Source organism: Nymphaea colorata, chromosome 4 (assembly GCF_008831285.2).
Source record: "Nymphaea colorata isolate Beijing-Zhang1983 chromosome 4, ASM883128v2, whole genome shotgun sequence".
In the NCBI taxonomy this organism is placed as follows: Eukaryota; Viridiplantae; Streptophyta; class Magnoliopsida; order Nymphaeales; family Nymphaeaceae; genus Nymphaea; species Nymphaea colorata.
In genome coordinates this window covers 21,760,575-21,782,036 of record NC_045141.1, presented here as the reverse complement: position 1 = coordinate 21,782,036, position 21,462 = coordinate 21,760,575, and the positions used below count along the sequence as shown (strand labels likewise).

At 41.2% G+C, this 21,462-nt stretch overlaps 3 protein-coding genes across 3 annotated transcripts; 1 reads left to right on the top strand and 2 right to left on the bottom strand.

The window, feature by feature from the left end:
* Positions 1-2,031: 2,031 nt before the first annotated feature.
* LOC116253245 (homeobox-leucine zipper protein ROC7-like) lies at positions 2,032-4,492 on the bottom strand. Its single transcript, XM_050077601.1, has 7 exons — positions 4,217-4,492; positions 3,837-3,938; positions 3,532-3,744; positions 3,175-3,358; positions 2,756-3,009; positions 2,407-2,523; positions 2,032-2,301 (listed from the first exon to the last, which is right to left on the bottom strand). Exons 1-7 carry the CDS (start codon positions 4,490-4,492, stop codon positions 2,032-2,034), a joined length of 1,416 nt encoding a protein of 471 aa, XP_049933558.1.
* A 791-nt stretch (positions 4,493-5,283) lies between these two features.
* Positions 5,284-6,737, bottom strand: LOC116252995 (UPF0481 protein At3g47200-like). The gene has a single exon (XM_031627679.2). It carries the CDS (start codon positions 6,620-6,622, stop codon positions 5,423-5,425), a length of 1,200 nt encoding a protein of 399 aa, XP_031483539.1. The 5' UTR covers positions 6,623-6,737; the 3' UTR covers positions 5,284-5,422.
* Positions 6,738-14,820: 8,083 nt separating this feature from the next.
* Positions 14,821-20,155, top strand: LOC116252216 ((S)-ureidoglycine aminohydrolase). The gene is made up of 13 exons (XM_031626337.2): positions 14,821-15,134; positions 15,288-15,407; positions 15,765-15,852; positions 15,968-16,044; positions 16,222-16,261; positions 16,718-16,784; positions 17,130-17,215; positions 17,379-17,460; positions 17,667-17,723; positions 18,642-18,680; positions 18,887-18,957; positions 19,707-19,760; positions 19,859-20,155. Exons 1-13 carry the CDS (start codon positions 15,074-15,076, stop codon positions 19,926-19,928), a joined length of 912 nt encoding a protein of 303 aa, XP_031482197.1. The 5' UTR covers positions 14,821-15,073; the 3' UTR covers positions 19,929-20,155.
* Positions 20,156-21,462: the final 1,307 nt, after the last annotated feature.

Genomic DNA, 21,462 nt, shown 5'->3' with positions numbered 1-21,462 from the left:
TGGAGATAGCTTTGGTATGGCTGGGGGTCAGACTTGGATATCCAATGGCTTTGTGAGCAAAACCATATGCAGCATGTGAGTCTGATCACTGTCTCATGTAAAAGTTTGATATCCAGCCTGACTATTTGAATTCAAACTTCAATCGTCAAGGGATTATATCCAAACCATTCATACCACAAAGGGCAGCTTTGCTTGGATTACACCGCAATCTCCTACTTCATAGACAAGATAGTTGCATATGAACGTCATCTAAGAATCAACCCAAACACATTCTCCAAGTTCACAATCACCATATAAACATACAGAATATTTGTTTTGCAGACGATTGTACAATTATATTTGCATTTTCTGAAGTCATTTGTTTTCAAAAGTCTGGTCATAAGATTTACTTGGGCACGTATATAGACTACAGAACTTGTGAAAGTTCAAACATGTTAATACATATAAGGGTATTTGGTATTGGTTTACAGGAATGTTGCATCCTTGGAACATATTGTTATACAAATGTGTTATAAAAGAGTGAACAGATTCATAAAACAAAACACTGTAAAAAAAAAAACAGCATCCGTGTTATCCAACACCCTCTATGAAAACTGTGTCCGTATTTCCAAATAAAGCAATCTGAGGTAGATTTGCCGGATTCTGTGTCTAGGGGCGAAAAACAAGGGGCCATAGACCCTTAAATTTAAAAAGGCATTAGTTTATATTCGAACAACTTTGAAAAAAAAGACTTTATCAATGTCAGTATCGGCCTACATCAGCCAATACAGGTCATACCACTGCAACCGCAACGTGGGGGCTTATATGCTAAATTTTGTCTTGTATAAACCAACTCGGCCCCATATTGGCCTCCATATTTTAAATAAGATAGTAGAGCGGTAGCCTCTAAGTAGTTGGCTATGCTATTGGTTACGTGCAATGCGGTTGACATTCCATCTCAACAAGTAACTTGGCCCACCAGCAATAGGTTGCAAATGGACTTGAAGTTCCACCAATAATTTTATTGTGTAGGATTTTGGTATTTACTATATTTTAGTTATACGAAATCCATAAGATTTGAAACCTTACCCACAGATCACTGCGTGTTTGTTTGCAAGCCTACCCACATACCACCAACATGAATAGGTGAATGTGAGAAGTGTCAAGTTGAAGACATTGGTTCAAGCTTGTGTCTTGTCATTCTCTTTTTTCTTCGGTTGAGCGGAGGAAACCAATACCCAGCAAAGAGTCGAAACTCTCACTCAATCCCTTCTCTCTGGAGAGTATAAGGTTTATTTTTTGTTCTTCAGGGTTTGTTTCCACTGTGATTGTGATCCAGAATAGAAGGTTGCCTGACGTCCTTGACACTTGAAATAAAGACTAGCCGCTTACCAGCCCCTACCCCAAGCCATAAGGCTTGGTGGTCAGCCCCACCCTCTTTAATTCATTGTCTCTATCAACTCATATGGTGGCAAAAGGATTGGACCAGAAGATCTGAATCTAATGTGGCATTTTTGGACTCAAAGAATTGTCAGACTAACTGTTCATTTGGATCAGGTTCAGGATTTTGTAAGTTAGACATGAATTCTCTATTGATGTGGGAGAAATCGGATGAGAGTTTTGGGTTGTATGCAGTGTAGTTCCAAACCTGTTTATGATATTAAGAAAATCTCAACAGTTGTGATATCGTTTAATTTTCATTCGAAGTTTAAAAGAAATGGCTGGAGGATGTTAATTTATATGTACATGATCATTCTTGAGGATATATGGAACTTTGTAGCTCCATAAAACTATTACAGGAAGCACTCTCGTCAAATTAAACGGGAGAGGAATGGCGTTGAGAATCAAGATCAGGACTGGTAAATGAATCGAGAGGCTGATGGCGTCAATGATAAAGCAAGTTGTGCTTGATCAATAAATCATCCTCGCTGACTCTTCATCTGAAGAGCCAAGAAGAATACTAGGACAACATCTACATGGATACTACCAATGTCAAAATATTTTAGCAGAAAAAAGCATAAACAGATCAGTAGCAGTGAACTGAAATGCTGATCAAAGTCCCGTCTTGATGCCACTCACAATTCTTGCCAACTCCTCATTTAGCTGCTTTTCCGGGCTGCTGTCCACCGGTCGAACGATTGGTGTACTAAAGGTCAAAATCGATCTGTTCATGTTCATGTCGCAAGGAAAGATGATGAAGCCAAAAGGAGAAACAGGGGCATCTCCCATGCTACCAAAGTTCTCAGCAACTCGATTGTACACCACAAAGGATTCAAATGAATTGAAGAAGGCTTCTTGAACTATGGTTTCAATGCTTCCTTCCTAACAAAATTAAAAGATGTATACGTATGAGACATTCAGGGAAGCAATAAGAATAACAATCAGACTGTGGGCTACCATTTATATATATAGAGAGAGAGAGAGAACCTTTGTGGTTCTCAGAAGATCCATGAAATGGAACAGATTAGTTGGTCCTTGGGAAAGACAGGATCTGCCCTCCACACATATAGGGAAATGAGCCAATACCTCCACCTCCCCTCCCGTCTGTTTCACCAAACAACAAGGTCAAGAAGAACATTAACTAGATATGAGATCCAAATGCATGCTGGTTGGGATCAGATTTCTCAATTCTCGACTGTATTTGGATTCGGATCAGCATTTTAAGTTGGATTCTGCTTTAGATCCAAGTCACTGTTGGAAGAGCAGCGACCAATCGATGAGAGTTCAGTTGTCTCAGCCGTCGATGACAGAAAATAAACGGTCAGGATCGACTTACTCTAATCTTCATGTATTTGGTGATGATGAACCTGAAGACGTCGATGGGCCGGTAGGGGAGGGTCACCACAGCGGTGGACACGGGCTTATCTTTTGGACCGTGCACTACCAGCACCATGTGCTCGGACCCACGATGATGATCTGCAGCCGACCGCGTCCCCTGAGTCGGCGAGTTGTTCAGGTTCCTGTAGAGTGCAGTCACCATATCTTCCCCTAGCTTTGACATTCTTCCCAGCATCTCAAAATCTTGCACAACTGCAACAATCCATCCATCATAATAGTAATAATCGATCCATGGCAGCATGCACTTTCCTGGTGGTCACAAAAAGCTACTATGCCCACCAATTTGTGCTTAAAAAAACACCTAAATTCTGCGTCTGTGGAGAGATTTTTCCCGACAATAACATGAATGGTGCTCACCTCCACAAGGGAGCTCGGCGAGGAAGAAGCTATGGCGACGCCCATCGTACCGCTCGAGAGCGGAGGCCCATCGCCTGGCACCGAAAGCTACACAACTTTCTACCGTGCTCTGATACGCCGACGACCCACCTTCAGTAGCCCCGCCGTTGATGTCCTCAACCTCGACGTTCTCCACCAACGTCACCTTATACATATTACAAGTGCAAGAGATCAATGACCGCCTGATTAGCAAGGGGAAAAATGACTGCAGAATCTTGAGGATTCAAAAAGACTGCAAAAGAATCGGTGATGCCTATGAAGATTCTTTCTTTCAGGCGAAGGAAAATATTGTAACTGGCGGGATGGGTAGTGCCTTACCACGGTGTAGCCATTGTGGTCGACCGCTATGATCCATCCGGATGGCCGTCTCCTATGGGAAAGGTGAAGGAGGGAGCTGCTTCTTTTCGAGACATCCACCACCACCCAGGTGTGGTGTTCACTCTTGGCGGTGATCAGTTTCATGCAGAATCTCACGAAGCTGAAGTGCCGTCTTGGCGCCATTGGCGCCGGCGTCAGAAATTCAGCAGTAATCTGAAGAACAGAGTCCAATTCATGGTGATTAAGGATGTGGTGAATGGGAAACAGATTGAGTATGTTGTGTGAGAGAGGGAGAGAGACGAGACCCATTTGAGTGCGCCATCGTAATTGTCATCGGCTGCGCCTTGTTGGAGGGTGCTCTCCTGTGCCTTGACGACCATGGTCGAGAAGGCCTTCTCCCACAGACTCTGCGTACAGCAGATGGTCAATCGAAGTTAATGCACGACAATAATCGGAGTTAATTGTTTCTATGTAGCATGCAACAAGTACGCTTCGCTTCAACTTCACTGGAGCTATAAGGGAAATTAATACGATATCATGCGTCCCAAGATGCAGAAACATCTGTACTTTTCAAAGAATTGCCAATTAAGGAGGGCTCTCCCGCACCAACATGCATGTGGCATGGCGCTTCGAAATTCCTAAAAAGGAGAAGGAAAGAAAGAAGATCGGGAGTGGAAAGTCTTACAGTATTCATCAGGATTTCAACGAGCGCATAAGGGCTCATGTGGACTGTCAAGTGGGCCAAGGAGGCCTCAACTCTCATTCCTGGCCTGGCTGGAGCCAACCCCAGGGGACATGCATTGCTGCCAGCCATGGTGAGCGCCTCTCTCGAGAGCACCTGCATCCATCCATGGCAGGCTGGAGCCCAGAAACTTCTCTCCCTGGCCATAGCCAACAGGTCCTTCTGTGCTGCCTTTGCCAGCTTCAGCATGCTTCCCTTGCGGCCCTTCTCCTTCCCCATCTCTCCTCCTGGAAATGATCTTAGACCTTCCCCTGCCTTGCCTTGTATGTGGAGTGGAGATTATTTATGTATTGGCAAATATGCAGACGCCATATTTCTGGTGATCTTGAATAGTAGCATTGTAATCAAGAGGATCTTCTTTCTCATTAATTTGTTTGGTCTCACACGCAAGTGTCAGTCATGATCTCGACATTAGGGACTGTCACTAGTCATCGATTTCACAAAGTTAACGGACAGGTGACATATTTAGAGTGGTTTTTTGTTTTTTCCTAAATTATTGAAAATAATTATGAGAAACAGTTTTTTAATAAGATACAGATGTTGGTATCATTATGTGACGGCCACTGCGTAGAGTCAGGCTCCTTAACGAATTCTGTGGCCCAATTATTAGCTTATTTTTCAAAAAAAAAAATGAGTTTAAAAAATAATTTAAAAATAATATAAAAACGAAAATCCTAGCCGTCCAAATATTACAAAAGAGATCTAAGATCTTTGACACGTAAACACACGACATTTAGTTATTAGGACAAACTTGAATGAAATAATTAGTGATAAGCCTGAAAGTGTATCAAATATTATTGGAGAATACAAATTAAGATACAAAGGAGAGTGGCTACATGCACACACATACACAATTTTTTTTTCATAATTCCAATCCCAAACAAACAAAAAGTCACACTTGCTCCATGCTTAATTTATACAATTCACTTCTTATTTTCTCGCACAAAAACACAGTCGTGACTCGTATAAGCAGATCAGATTGAGGAGTTGTGAGCCAATGGCGTGTCATGGGATCAAGAACAATATTTGCAAGATTTATTTGAAGTCATTAAACCAATTGACATGGCAACCGGTCAAGTAAAACAAATGCATATGACTTATGGGAGTATACAGTCGTAAGGTATCACAGTATAGATGTATATGAATTTTTCAAGTGCTCTTAGGAGAGTTGGTATAAAGTTGGATGAGATGAACCGTTTGCAGAAGCAAAACCAGGCCAGCGGCAAAGGCGAGGGACTCGGAAGGGCTTGGCATTTTGAAGCAGGCGTTGCCGATGGAAGAATATCGAGCCATCTTTCTCGAGCCCACTTTAGCGTTCACCGCCATTTTAGTGCCGCACAGCATATCGACGTCGTAGGTGTCGTCGCCCAGCTTGAGCTCCCGGAAGAAGTCCACCACCCCGCTGTCGTCCGTGGGGAGGGCGTTGACAAGGACGCCTTTAGAGCGCAGAGCTCGAACGTCGTCGGCGGTGCGCACTAGGTCTTTGAAGAGCCGAAAGCAGGAGGTCGCCGGCTGCCGCCAGTCGCCGGTGCCGCGTTCGAAGGCCACCATGTTCAGAAACAGGACGTCCATTCCCGGTGCGACGGTGACGGGAGGAAGGCTGAGGGTGGAGGAGTCCTCCGCCCACTCTACTGCGCCGGAACTGTCGGGCGACAGGACGATGCCAGCATCGAGGAGTTCCGTGGCACTGTAGAGGGCGGCGAAGGCAAAGCCTGGCTTGGTGGAAGCGCTCTTCCGCAGAGACAACAGTCCGGGCTCTGCTCCTTTGGTCAAGATCATGCCGGGAAACATCTTGATTCTCATGGCGTCAAGAACATGGCTCGCGTCGTGCATCTTCTGAAGCAGACGAGCGAACATTCCCGAGTAGTTGGCGGGCGTGAACAAGAAGTTGAGAAGCAACTCTTCCACCCGGTCGTTGCTGTGCTCAAACTTGTAGAGCTCCCGCAGCACCACCATCGGGATCTGGTTCTCGAGCTTCAGCACGTCCATCAGCATCTGCTGGTGCTCCAAGTAAGGGACGGAGCTGATGATCTTGCCGCTGATGATCTCCAGCAAGAAGCAGCCGTCTAACAAGAGCATGTCTCTGAAGGCCTGGCTGGCTGGAGGATGGCCGCCGTCCCATCTGTAGCACTTGCTCGCTTCCGCTTCTTTGCTGAGCACGGCGTTGGTGAAGGCGTCGCGGCTCCATCTGCTTCTGTCCACCAGCTTCCTGCACGCCTGGTCCTTCAGCTGGTTGACTGGTGGCCAGGAAGGGTGGTAGGGCCCCAACGCTATCTTCTGAGGCTCGAACGCTTCTCTTCTTTTGGAGCGCATGCGATCGTCGACCTGGAAGATGGAAGGAGCTTCCATGGTTAGATCTATAATTAATGGCTGCCCTCAACTTGAATTGATTTACAGCGTCTTGTGATCTGCTGCTGCAGTGCAACCACCATGGCGAGCTATATAGTGGCAGGGGTAGCTAGAAGGGGAGAGTCTTAATTACATCCTATCATTGGGAGTGCTAAAATGGAAGAGGTTTATGTGCTTTGATTAAGCTTGAAAACAAGAAAAGGCATAAAGCTGAAGAATTTTTGGCTTACTTGATCCTGTCGTCCTGATCTCCTCTTCTTTCTTACCTTTGGAATCAGATTATCTCTGTTTCTTTCTCATATGAAACTAAATATACATCGGAACATGGTCTTTCAGTACATTTGAATTATATTGTCGTTTGTACAATGGAACTGCCGCAGATCGATTGGGCAGCTCAAGATGAATGTGTCATTAAGCTGATTGAAAAAATCTTAAAAATCCAATCGTCTAACCCTGCAGCATATATAAGGGCTGGTTTATTTGAATTTCTATATACTGAAGATTCCAGACTGCCAACAACTGGCACTCTGCAAAACACCTAGAATATGCATCTTCATTTTTGCCTGTCATTTGATCGAACTTGTAGAGACGGTTTTTGAGAAAAATCAATGAAAATGACTTCAATAAGATACCACTTTAGATAGGTGAGTTACAAAGAAGTGCATGATGATACATACATATAATCTTGCAAGAAGATTGAATTGTTACTCGGCAGTGCATAGCAGTTGAGTAGGAAAAGGTAATTGTTAACTAGATCTTATTTTTCAGTTTTTATATTTTTGTACCAAGTTATGTACATTTATTCCCTTTTTTTTGGGCAATAACAGGATTATGGGAGATAGCTCTCTTGATAAGGAAGGCACTCAAGGGCACAAAAATCTGTGAACAATCTCATTGGATTCTAAAAATCCTTCAAATTCTTTTCCTCAAAACTCCCCACCAATGGTTTCTCCCAATTGTTTTTCCACTACCCACTTGAAATTCACAAAATATTGATGCACATCTGATTTTCTTTTCAATGGAAAAAACCAAGAAAAATCGAGAAAAATTATCCACCACAAGCAAGAAATATTTGTATCCAAACTTGCTCTCTGCACCAAGTAGCCCTTCTTGAAAACTTCATCAAATCTAAAGGTCACATGTACCAGATACAGCTTGTCGTGTTTTTTCGATCCTTTGAGCAGCACCCATGCCAGTTTGAGATCCTTAATAAGAAATTCTAATGGCATGAACTCAAAAATACAATTGCTTTATGAAATAAATTTTCCCACTGAAATCACATTGCTGGCTATGGATGGCACATGCAAATTCTTTTTCTTAAAGCAATGAATCATTGAGATATATAGCTGAATTACAAAATTCGAATACATTAGTTACCACATATTGATTCGTGAGAATCCAAGGTAATTACAATGCATTTAATACAGTCGTATCTTCACGATTACAATCAGAATGTATCCTTGACTTGTTTATCTCCATGAATCTTTCAACATCTCCTTTAACTTTTCCGTTGCCATGAGTGCTGTCCTTGTATCAGCCCTTCAAGCTAAGTGTGGTTGGGACAATGCCCAGTTTGCTTCTAACTTCTTCCAACTTTATGGTTCCTAGTGAAAATAATATTAAAAGTAAGTTATCGGACCTGGTCGAGTCAACCTAAGTTATCGGACCTAGTTGAGTCAACCTGGCCCAAATCAATAAGTTATCGAGCTGGACCAGTACTTAATTTTTGAGCTCGAGTCAGACCGAGCACTGAGTACCCGACCCCGTGCTTGGCCTCCAATGATTTATGCATTAATTGACAAGCTAGGTTAACAATGAAGGTGACATTCGGATGAGTTAAAGTCACGTACTGTAATGCCCTTAGAAAAAGTTGGGCTCAAGAGAAATAGGTATTTTGGTAATTTTTGAAAAAAAAAATGTCTTTTATAGTTTTTTTATTTTTTTATTTCCATTTTTTGTCCATAAAAAAAAATTCCCACCCTTAACGGGTACGGTAAAGCCAAAATAAGCTAAAATAAGTGTAGGCCAAATAGTAGAGAAAGGAACCAGGTGCAATTCTCCCAACAATGATCCTGAGCTTGAGCTTTTGGAACAAGTTGACCATCACAAGTTTTTTTGTCAGGGGGCATTGTTATAGAAATTTTCATTTTGATATATTAATAAGTAAATAATTGTAAGAAATTTATATAAAAATATATAAAAATAAATAAATAAAATTTGTACGTAGGGTGGGCAACTGCCCACGCCATCCTATACGTCTTTACAGCGCAGAGCCCGACGTCATCGGCGGTGCGCATGAGCCGTTTGAAGAGCCGAAAGCAGGAGGTCGCCAGCGCCGCGGTCGAAAGCCGCCATGTTAAGAAACGGGACGTCCATTGCCGGTGCGACGGTGACGGGAGGGAGGCTGAGGGTAGAGGAGGCCTCTACCCACTCTACTGCGCCGGAACTGTCGAAAGACAGGACGATGCCAGCATCGAGGATCTCCGTCGCACTGTGGAGGGCGCCGAAGGCAAAGTCTGGCTTGGTGGAAGCGCTCTTCTGCAGAGACGACAGATGGGGCTCTGCTCTTTTGGTCACGATCATACCGGGAAACATCTTGATTCTCATGGCGTCAAGAACATGGCTCGCGTCGCGCATCTTCTGAAGCAGACCAGCTTGCATTCCCGAGAAGTTGGCGGACGTGAACATGAAATTGAGAAGCAACTTTTGCACCGGGTTGTAGCCGTGCTCCAACTTACAGTGCTCCCGCAGCACTAACATCGGGATCTGTCTCTCAAGCTTCAGCACGTCCATCAGAAGCTGTTGGAGCTTCAAGTAAGGGACAGAGCTGAGGATCTTGCCGCCGATGAACTCCAGCTAGCAGTAGCCGTCAAAGATGAGCATGAACACGAAGGCACAGGTGGGGAGAGGAGGCCCGACCCATCTGTAGCGCTTGTGGGCTTAATTTCATTAGTAAATTGGATTTTTGTAAGTCAAGTTTTGATTAGTAAATTAGCTACATCCTCACTCTAGCTTGTCTTTGACATTCAGGGGCATCAAATATGAGCCATCTGATTCTATTAGACTGTCCAGATCTCCCCTCTCTCCCCATGAACTCTTCCCTCTCATTCACTCCTCTTCCTGCAAGAGAGAACCATCTCTTCCTGCAAGAGAGAACCATCTCAGCTCTCCCTTGCAAGAGGAGGAGGAGAGGGAGAGAAAGAGAGGAAGGAGAGGCTGAGAGGAGACATGTGTCATCCAATCTAAAATTAGACTGATCAAATTTGATGTCCCTGATGTTAAGAAAAGTTAGAGTGGTCATTCAACTTTCATACATATATAATGGGCTACGAAAATAACTAAAAATGGGCTATGTGGCCCAACGTATAATATCGTGACATCAAATGTTCTCTTGGGCAGCATGATGAACATGACATTAAACCCATGGCAAAAAACTTAAAACTAGGTGCAGTTTAATTTAAGTTAGGGGAAGCAAAACTTTATGTATATTGAGTCATTTAGTCATCTAATTAGGACTATTCATTGAAACATATGAATAGGTAAAAAGAAACAAGAAAAAAATGTGTGAACTAATATTAAATACCGAAAATATTCATCATTTTTTTCTCTTTATTTTTATTCTAACTATTTCACAGGTTAGATTAAAAGACCCTGAGTGGATGACTGGGTAACTCTCTAAAAGACCCTGAGTAGATGACTGGGTAACTCTCAAAAAGAAAAATTGTCATTCTATATATATATATATATTGAAGGATCGAGATTGCCTAGAAACTACCACAGTGCTTGTTTTGTCATTTGGAAACGGACGAAGCTGCTAAGGAAAGAAGGAAAGAAAATCTTATAGAATGATTCCAATCACAATAGCCACGACAACATCTCCAAGAAAGAAAAGAAAATTATGGCAAATAAAGTCGTACTAATCTTTTTAAGGCCAAAATATTTAACCCAGGTAAATGTAATTAAGATTTTGGAGTACGGTGAGCTCACTAGCTTGGTTTATAAAGACGGCAGGAAAATTACTGAGATGGAAATATCTACTCTCTCTCTCTTTCTCTTTTGTCCTCTTTTGTCCTTCCCCCCACCTGACTGCTTCTTGGGGTCATGTCTGGAGGCCGTGGCTCATTTCAGCTTGGTGGCGCATTTGGGTGGAGCGCAACAACAGGGTCTTCAGGAGCACCTTCTCTTCACCAGATTTTATGGCTCGTCTTGTGCAAGGGGATATCCAGTTCGCCATTCGGATAAAGCGCCGCCGCCTGACTGCGGTTGGGTGACTGTGCCGTTTCGTCTTTCTTCTTTTCTCTTATTTTTCTGTACATTGTATTGTTTATTTGTTCCTTCTGCTTGCGTAATTTTGTTCTTTGCGGATTGTTTTTATATTTAGGGGACCTCTTGTCCCCAAATTTTGTTATATATTCTCATTTTATCGGCTCTCTCTCTCTTTCTCTCTCTAGCCAACATGTTTGAGCCTTCGTCATCACTGTTTCACTGCAGACTTGCTTCGATCAGTAACGTGATCCTGCCTGCTGCTTTCACTGACATCTTTAGGAGGCTGTCTACGGAATGTGGTTGAAGGTCGTCCGTTGCATGGAAGCTCCTTCGACGTTCTCAGCTTCGGTGCCGTTGGTGACGGTAATGGAGATGACACTCAGGTACCATACATATATGTTTATTCAATACAATCGAAATAAAAGAACCACAGAACTGCTAGATCTGCTTGTGTGCAGGCGTTCATGGCTGCATGGAAAGCAGCTTGCAGCTCTACTGGCACTGGTACTCTCACAGTTCCTCAAGGCAAGACATTTCTCGTAGGCCCATCAGCATTCCACGGGCCTTGCACTGCTTCGACTATTCATGTCCAGGTGATCAATTAACTAAACTCTTCTCTTTCTCTCTTTTAATTGTCTTCTTTTTCTCTTCAAACTTTTATTATCTTGTTAATTTTCATTTTACTTTGTGTTGTTGATCGAGACCAAGATCAAGTCTATTGGTTTCTTATTTGCCGAAATTGGCACCTTTAGGGATTGTTTGGCGACAGTACCAGTGTGTATATGTATATATATACACACTCATAAATATTAGGCTTTTTTTAACTTGCCAACTATTCTTATGTATGTCACAATGAGATTGGTCTTTTGGTTATACAAAATTGGAGTAGATGTAATTTGATATGCATCCAAGTTATCCAAATTTGAATCACTTACATTCTTAGTGTGTGAAAGTGCAGAGTTGAGACTTGAAAGAAGTTTGATTGTGTAAGGAAGGCCCTGACGTTAGAAGCATGCAGCAACGCCGTTCTCAGTGGAATCACCTACTGTTTCATGTTTTCATACAATCCCGACATCGTCCACGTGTCCGGCGACCACATCTCGTCGCCCGGCGGCAGTCCGAACACCGACGGCATACACGTGCATTCGTCGAAGTACGTGTCAATTAACACAAGAAGTCACAAACAAAACATTGAGCACTCAGTTGTAATCCGGCCCGATCTTCAACTCATACCCAAATTGAGTTACAAAAATGAGCTATTATCCTGACTTTTTTTGTATTACAGGATCTCGAGTTCAATCTACAATCAGATAATCTGACCAGCCATCGACATCCTATGCTTGTTTCACCATATATCTGAGATCCACAGTGATCTCAGATCTATGAATTTAAAGTTGGAATGGTTTTTAATTGTAATGCTGATCTTACAATGCACACTTAGAATCTGAGATCCGAGACTATCAAACACTACTATGTTCGATTCTCAGCCAGTGCAAGGTCAATCCAACTTTCTAAAGATGGACTTCACTGAGATGGAGCAGTTGCCTTATATTTTTTATATTTCTCACTTTCCAACGGGTAAAACCGTCGTTTATGAATGAATATTCTTTATCCCTGTTTATCGTTCAATAGGAGCTTGTATTCCCTTATGAAGTTCAATCTAATGCACAGCCAGACTGAAATCTGCATTAATTCTCCGCTGGTGAGAATGCCAAGATTGAATGTCCTTTGAAATATTTGGCAGAGGGACGCAAATATATGGTGACCTGATTTTAGTTCCTTTAAAAACTTTAGATTTGAAGAGCACCAAAATTATGTAATAAGCTACAATTATGTGAAGGCGACAATGTATAAAGAAAATAAACAATGTGGGACAAGGTGGGCAACTGCCCACACCCTCTCTGCCATTGCCCGGGCCAACACCGATCCAAACTGATTTGTCTGAACAATTCGGTATATAGCTTTCATAAATCCTGATATTTTTTTGTTCTCATAAATGGTGAAGACCTCAGCTGTGAAGGTGAGCGATGTGAGGTACATGGGCCTAAGGGGCACCTCTGCTGCTGACGTCTCCATCAACCTGGCCTGCTCCAAGAGCTCACCCTGCACCGGCGTTGTCTTCAACGACGTCAACCTGGCGGAGACAACCACAGGAACAACAGCTTCTTCCTACTGCTTCAGTGCCCAGACCACCAGCCAGGGGGCCGTGCAGCCTGCGCTATCCTGCAGTTCTTAGGCCAAACTCCGCAGCTTTTCGCTCTTTGTGTAGCCTTCTGTCAGTAATTTTTTACTCGAAACTATATGTTTCAAACTTCTGTTAGGAACAACGCACAATAAACTCTCATCTCACACTCTCAAGAGGGGGTTAGAAGCAACAAGGAAGAAGACAACGATTTACGTGGTTCGGAGCAATAATCAGGAACGTCCACGGTCGCACAGATCTCTTGTATTCTTTCTCTAAGAAGAACACACAAACAGACACTCACAAGCGGCGGTCATCCTCAAAACATAAGGATTAAGGCAAACCCGCATTTATACAAAATAACATATATGCCCTTACATAAACCAACAACTTCTTTGGTCTGCTCAATGTTTGGAATCTACGCTCTTTCACCTGTTTTTTTTTTTTCTTCCGGGAGATGGTGTTTGATTCAAACAACAAGCATGACTTCAAGAAGATTAAACTTAGATATGTCCTAAACAAGTGCATGATGTTACACGAACGTGATTTTGATAAAAGAATCAGATTGTTACTGAAAACATGAAAGAAATTGCAGAACTATGGTGAATATACCTTCTCTCTTGTCCAATCAAGAATTTTGAGAGATAAGTGCCAATACCAACTAGCAAGAGCATGGTAAAGTTGCATGCAAAGAATCAGTGGGAGAGTTAGAAACTTTGGCTGAGGAGCACTAATTTAAAATATCTTAGACCCTTCAAATATATAGCAAAATGATTGAGGGCACCACGTATAAATAAGTTAACTATATATGAAAATGCCAATGCATGGTTGGGGTCAACTATTATATAAATTGGAGAATTTTGTGAGACTGTGTGGGCTACTGCCCACATGTGGCTCCACCGCAAATAAACATGTGTTTATGGGTATGTGCCCATTAGATCTATTTAGCTAAAACAGAAAATCGAATTGAACTGGTAGTCAACACTCAACTGTCTAGACACTTTCTCAAGGACCTCAACCTTAGTCCTGCCATCCCTGTGACTTCAGTATGGCCATTAATCGATAGCCCTCTTCTTCAACCGATTCAATTGATCGATAATGGTATTTGTTTTAGTTTGCCTTTTCACAGCACTCTTTTTCAATGTTGCAAATAATGGCATGGGCGCCGCCATCCATTTTTTTAGTTCGACTGCTCTTCTTGAAGCATTGAAGTTGAAGCAAGCGCATGGTCCAATATTGGTAGGGTGCGACCCATTTGCCACAATGTTAAACTGTATTATTGTTTAGATAATTTTGCGTGCATGACTGTTTCACATGAATATGGTCTGTTCATTCTTTCAGAATTAAGAATTAACTTAAGATCTTGATCGTTTGGATATAAATAATGGATTTGATAATGAACTATATCATTCGCTTTTTCTTCAATTACACAATTTGATCACGGTATTGGGGGAAAATGGCTTTCGTTCGTTTCCAACCTACGCTTTGAAAGATGCGTTAATGCAGTAAGTTTCAGACAGCTACCCAGGTCCAATTGAGCCCATTCATATCAGTAGTTGGTCAGCTCCTCCACCCATTCTATCTTTGCCCAAAGTTTTTACAGCGAAGATAAAACCAACACTGCAAACGCGCATTCTTTGAGTAAATACGCGCTAGGAAACAAAACGAAAAATTAAAAAAAAGTTTGCACCTGCCGGTTCTGGTTACCGTCGGATTTACATCCGAGCCATAAACGCGATTTCTGGGCAGTTGGCACTTGACGGTGAAACTGGGACGGCGAGCCCCTGCTAGCGACAAGCATGTCCAGCAATGCTCCTGATAAAATACTTGAACGGAAAGTTGCAAGAAATCAAAAACTAAAACGTAATCACTGATCAGATAGGACGGAGCACTTCCAGCAGTAGTTCCACCTAGGAGGAGACCCATTTGGGCAACCGTAGGGGCCTGAAACAGGAGTATCGTTAGTTCTATCGCAGGCGCAGTCCTTTTCCGGCAAACCCACAATGCGGAAAGTGTTTGAAACAGCCTTCTTCATTGTTCTTCTTGTCGACCTGCATCGCTCCGGTACTCAATCGTCTCTTAACTTCTGTTTTCGGGCATTCACTTAATCATCTCCCCACCAAAGAATTTTATATCTTAATTCATTATTGGTGGTCATCTTGACATAATCTGCTTGTTCCACGATTGCCACTCAACTCGTTGGTCATGCATGTACAGTTCGGTGCCAATATGGCCACGAGGGCCTCTGCTCATCTGCTTCCCTTCTGGCTGCTCCTTTTGAGAACCCTCTTTATGCCAAAGTCGTGAATCCTACCCTGTCGCCCCAACATCTCCAAGGTGAGAGATCAATTGATTGAAGCAATTTGAAGAGGCGAGAGCCTTCTTTTGCTGGAAATAGTTTTTAATTGTAATTTGGTTGGTTAGTAGTTCAATACGCATATGTCCTCCGACGTCAAGTGTCCGTTTTGTTTGTAAAATTTTTGACATGCTTTGGTATGTGAAACGCAACTCGCGGTTACATAAGTTTGTGTGACTAATCTATGGCAATAATTTGTCTAAATCTGTGTGGTGAGGTTGAATGTGGGGGAAAGGTGGGGGTGGGTTAAAGAGAATGTCCTAGTTCATGTTTTAAGCTGTCCGTTTTCGCGTTTCATTTGAATAACTGAGTATAAACTTTATTCTCTCTGATGGCAGATTTGCCGGGCTTCACCCGCAGCGTCTACCGAAGAGACCACGCTGTAATTACCCCTGAAAGCCATGTTTTTAGCCCTCTTCCTGATTGGTAGGTGGAGCAATATCTTTGCTGGAGCCAATCTAATTGAATTGCTTTTCATGTTTAGATGTTTATTGTTTTTTAGGATGATCTGCTTTATTGGCATAATTGTGGTTACATGCAGGAAGAACACTCTGGGAGCTTATTTGATCACCCCAGCCACGGGTGCACATTTTGTAATGTATTTGGCTAAAATGACAGGTTCGATTTACTTATATGTGCATGAAAGTGGTATTTTTCAGTTCGGCTTATTTGCCAATTACAAGAAATCGACTGAAGAACGTTTGTTAGTTGATCTTAGTTGGTGCATGTTCTTTTCTTTCTATTTCATTCTCTTTGTGATTAACCATTGGGTTCTCATTATCTTGGTTGCTGTAGTGAATTCGGAGTCTGCATTACCTGCAAAAGATGTCGAAAGGTGCATAACTTATCTTCTTACTTCAAATGGTTGTCGTTGCACTGTTGCAGTATACCTTTGTCTATGTAATTGGAAAAATGTTGTTCTCTATGAGGGCATCACATGTTTTGCTTTGACAGAAACATTGTAGAGATGTGGAGTTTCCTACTGATTTTTCTAGCCTGCGAAGTAATTTTCTTTTATTTTATTTAAGGGATGTCTTACTGTCACTTTCTTTTTCATCGTTGTTCTACCAAGTCCCTTAATTTATTCAAAATTTCAAACTGAGCCAGTTTCACTCTCAACTCCATGCTGGTTGGTCTTCGACCTTTGGTCCAGCTCATGCTTGTATCTCCTTTCATTCCTGTTCATTGGGATGCAACATTTCTTCTGCTCATTCAACATTTGTTTGCAGCATGCAGATATTTCATATATATGTTCATCTTATACCACATAATTTGATGATTTGGCATCCAGGTTCGTGTTTGTCCTGCAAGGAAATTTGATGATGTCAAATGGGTCAGGAATGAGACATGTTCTAGATGTGAGTAATACATGAGCATCTTTCTTGGCATGAATTCTCTTAAAAATGTCTGTAGCTTAGGACTGATGAACAATGATTCAGCTGTCTGTTTTGTAAGGAGCAACTTGATTAATATATAATTATATATGGACTATGTCCCATATGGGGTTCTTATGTCCCTATATCGATGGCCAAATAAGGGCATAGGCAAGATATTATGAAACTTCATTCCCTGGAACATATGGCTTTATTTGTCTTCACATATGTTTCTCTAATTTTATTAATCTGTGCACATGGGTTCCACCTCCTGTAACTATTTGATATTTCTATATTTGCAGTTATTGCTTTTCCTTTTGTTGATTGTAGGTAGACTCCTATGCATATCTACCAGCCAACTATGTGCATGCTTTCACATGTGACACATCAGCTTTTGTAGTTGTCTTTGAACGCAGGTTCGTGTTTCTACTTTTGAGAGGCAATGTGCTGCACATTTGTTACTGATCTTGTCCTGTTAGCCTTTTTTCTTCTCATTTTATCTTATCCCTTTCTCAAGTCACTTTGGTTGGTTTATTTATTAAAATAATCTATTTAGAATCCAGATGTTTTCAATTTTAGGTATGAATATTTGGAAAATCATTCCCCTGAGGCTGTCGTTAGCTCAACACAATTACAAAAACTTCTGGAGACCCCAGGAGAGGTACTTTACTCTGTCATTGTACTTTATTTCTAGCAGCTGGAACATGTCATGTGACCTTGGTACCTTAGTTTGCAATTCATCAATTTTTTACCCACATGACATGATAAAATCCCATTGATGCATATTGCTTAAGCCATTTTCTATGGAATTACATTGGATAGTCACAGTTACCATTTGGTTCAGTAATATTTACTGGTTAAATTCAGGTGTTTGAACTGCGGAAGCTGCTGCCAACAACTGCTGCTTATGACTTCAACATCCATGTGAGACATTTGAAGGACATTGATTATTTCAAATCTGATAGTTAAACAATTGAATTCTATCAGCATTATCTCTATATTAATGTCATTGATTTGGTTGAATTATGTTTTGTGGGATCATGCAAGTCTTTTAACTGTGAACTTCAGAATATTCTCATTTTCTTAATCTGGAGGAGCCTTTTTGTACTTTCTTCCCAAGTGTTAGATTTAATAATGCTGACGCAAACTGTTATTCTATTCCACTTCCATGAGAAGGCTAAAGATTGAAGCTTTTGACTGAGGACCTTGGATGTGTGCCCAGAAGTTTCACAGAGCTCTTTGCTCAGACGTGTGCATTTTACCTCCAGCTGTTTTTTGTATTGTCAAGCTTTTTGTTTCGCCCTTTCTTTCTCTCAGTCCAAGCGTCTATCCTGTGCCCTGCAGTATATCTCATTCTTGACGTGTTTTTTCTTTATTTTATTGTCCTTGTGTTATTCTCTGATAACAACGAATTATGTGGCTGTGTTTTTTTGTCTCTTTGTAGATTATAGAATTATTTTCTAGGTGCTTGCTTATAATTTAGTTGTTCCCTGTTGCTATGTTATTTGGCTAGCCTGTTCAATGAAATACAAATTCCCTTTTCAGAAAGATTTATTTCCTGCATCTCAAGTTTGTTGAAGAGCAGATTCCTTGCTTTATGTCCTTTAATTGCGTCTCTTTGAAGCATATGACACCAACTTGCTGCAGTACTTTGATCTTTGTTAGTAACATTTCCTTTGCAAACCTCTCGTATTTGCTATTTCTCCTGTAAAAATAGAGATAGTTTCACGGTGATCTTAAGGCTAACTTGGTTTCACGGTGCTGGTTGTTTTAGATAGCTTTAGAGTCTTTCAAAAAGTTATTGGTGCTACAATAAGCTGAAATGTTATGCATGCCTTGCAGATTATGGATTTTCAGCCAGGGGAGTATCTTAATGTGAAGGTCTGTAGGATAAACAGCTTTCCTGTATATCTATTTATTTTGATTATTTAACCAAACTCATTCATATTTTCATCATGCTCTAGTCAATTGCAAGTATTGTTTCTGTTTTTCTCATGTCTTGTGCCATACATTGTTTCTTGGATGTTTTTTAGTTCTTATGTCACAGTGGAAATTGTTTGACTTTCTTTTGTGATTCAATGGCACAGGAGGTTCATTATAATCAACATGGTTTGCTGCTGCTAGAGGGCCGTGGAATATACCGGCTCGGTGACAGCTGGTTAGTGTTTTCTATCCATGACACCTAATTGCATTTGTCACCCTATGAGAAGAATATTACTTAGAGGTTTGTGAACTAAATAATGTTACATTCTTTATTCACAAAGGGACAAGCCTTTTGAGAGTGGTGAGCTTACATCAACGTATGGCCGGTGCATTGATGGTTAATACTTAATAGTTAATACCGTGTATAGCCCTATGGCGTCACTGCCATCGCTTCTTACTGCTAACTTGACATGAGAAATTTCGTGCTAGTTTCCTGCTGGCCTTTTCAATTTAATGAGTTTATATGGGACCAAGAGGGAAGCTCTCAAGTGGCTTTGGATGTTAGGACATCAAAGTCATATCAAATTTTGGGCTGGGTGTTAGGCAGAACTTTCCCTGCATGTCTTGGTATTTCACATTTTCCATTTGACTCATTAGATCTGTTACGATTATTCTGATTTTTCAACAAATCTGTAATTGTCAGACCTTTGTTTATCTTATTATTGCACACATCAAGATATGGCATGGGATACTGGTGGATTTAACACAGGTTTTCTCTATCTACATGTCTGTGCATGATTGAAAAAATTTGAACTCTTGATCTGAGAGTTTGTCTCTGGTTATTAGAACAAAAACTGTGATCCTTTTGTGGTGATTGACTATTCCTTTGTCATCAGTATCCTTATTTTTCCATTTTTTGTTTATTATACATGCATGTTAATGCTTCCGACGATCTAATGAGCTTGTCACTGTGTCTTGGAAAAGGTACCCTATCCAAGCTGGGGATGCAATCTGGATGGCACCATTTGTACCTCAGTGGTAAGAATAAAATATGTGGCCAATGTAACTTTCTTGTTTGTCTGATCATAAAGAAGGCTGGTTCTTATTACATTACCGTGGTCACAATGTTTTTACAGGTATGCGGCGCTTGGGAAGACTAGGTCGAGGTATCTACTTTATAAGGATGTCAACAGGGACCCGTTATGATTGAAAATGGGAAGTAACTGAAAAAAAGACTTCCATGGTTAACAACACTCTCCCGGCTTTCTCTGTGCTTGTATAATATGGTCACTTGCCAGAGCAGGGACCAAAAAAAGTTTTCCACGGTTAATAATACTCTCCTGACTTTCTCTGTGTTTGTATAATTTGGTGGAGTGATTCAATTTGCTAAGTGCAAACTATTTTCTGATATATCCAAACTTCACCTGCTAAAATCGCCCATTCTCTAAAAATATCTGCTATTACTGCTACCATGCCTCTCTCACTCCCTCCTCCTCCTCTTCTACCACCACCTTGCCCCTATCCCTCCTTTGTCGTCTACCACCACCACCAGCAGCAGCAACAGTTTCAGGAGACACTATTTGTAGTGTGCTTGTTTGTACTTTACCGGTTCAGGCATGATCTTGGTATTGAACTCTTGACCTCCTTACATCGTGCAATTATTGTTCATTAGCAAAAAATGGATCCAAATTAAGTAATACAGTTTATTTGCTTTCATTTCAATACTGTGGTGAAGAAATTTGAAGGCCTCTAGCAGTTTGGTTTCTGTTGCCTGTTAGGGAATGCTTTTTTCTTGGTTCCTCTAAGAAGGTGTTTGATTCTCGTTCCTGAAACACCAGGAAACCCCTTTTCTGGTTTGTGGAAAAACCAAAAAATAACAAAAAATAATGATCTTTCTTCAATGTCGAATCTATGGTCGAATAATGCGTTGATTCCTGCCTTGTTGCAGCATGTTGCACCATGGCAAGTGACTCTGATTCTGGTCAGGTTCATGGTAGATTTCTGTCGGATTTGAACCTCATAACAAGACTCATACCCAATCAATATTACAGTGTCACTCGAATATACATGTCATACAAGGTCGGGATCTGATGTCAAATTATTTCCATTTGAATCATCTGAATATAGCCAAAGTTTGACCAATGTGGTAAGTTCAAGTTATAGCATGGTCGAGTATTAGCAGGTTAGATGTGGTGAACTCCACTATTGGTTTCGGGTCTATTCAAGGTTGGATCCGGATTCAGCTTTGTTCATACACGTGATTTCTCACTTTATGGCTAAACATTTCTAGTACTATTACAGGTAAAAATGTTAAAATGATGTTTTGGCCTGTAAAAAACTAAAACCCGTTCTCAGTAACACCACATACTGAACTGCATTTCAGATCTTCTCACGAAAAAAATAAACCTGAAAGTAACAACTTGGCTGTGCTGTCTAGTGATTAATTACATTAAACGAATTCATAAGGTTAATATTGTCGATTTTATAACCTTTGTAAAGTTTAACGTAACTACCAAATTTTTTAATGAATTTTTAAAGATTGGTTATTGTTTTTGGGGTGACACCCAAAACAAAGTTTTATGTGAATAACCTTACGCCATATTTGGATTGAGGGAAAGGGAAGGAGAGAACAATTTGGTTGATTAATTAAAAATAAGTGAAAGGAAAGGAAAGTAAAAAACTTGTTTGGCTGCAAAGGGAGGTAAAGGAAAAGATGGAAATGGAAATGATGCTCTAATGT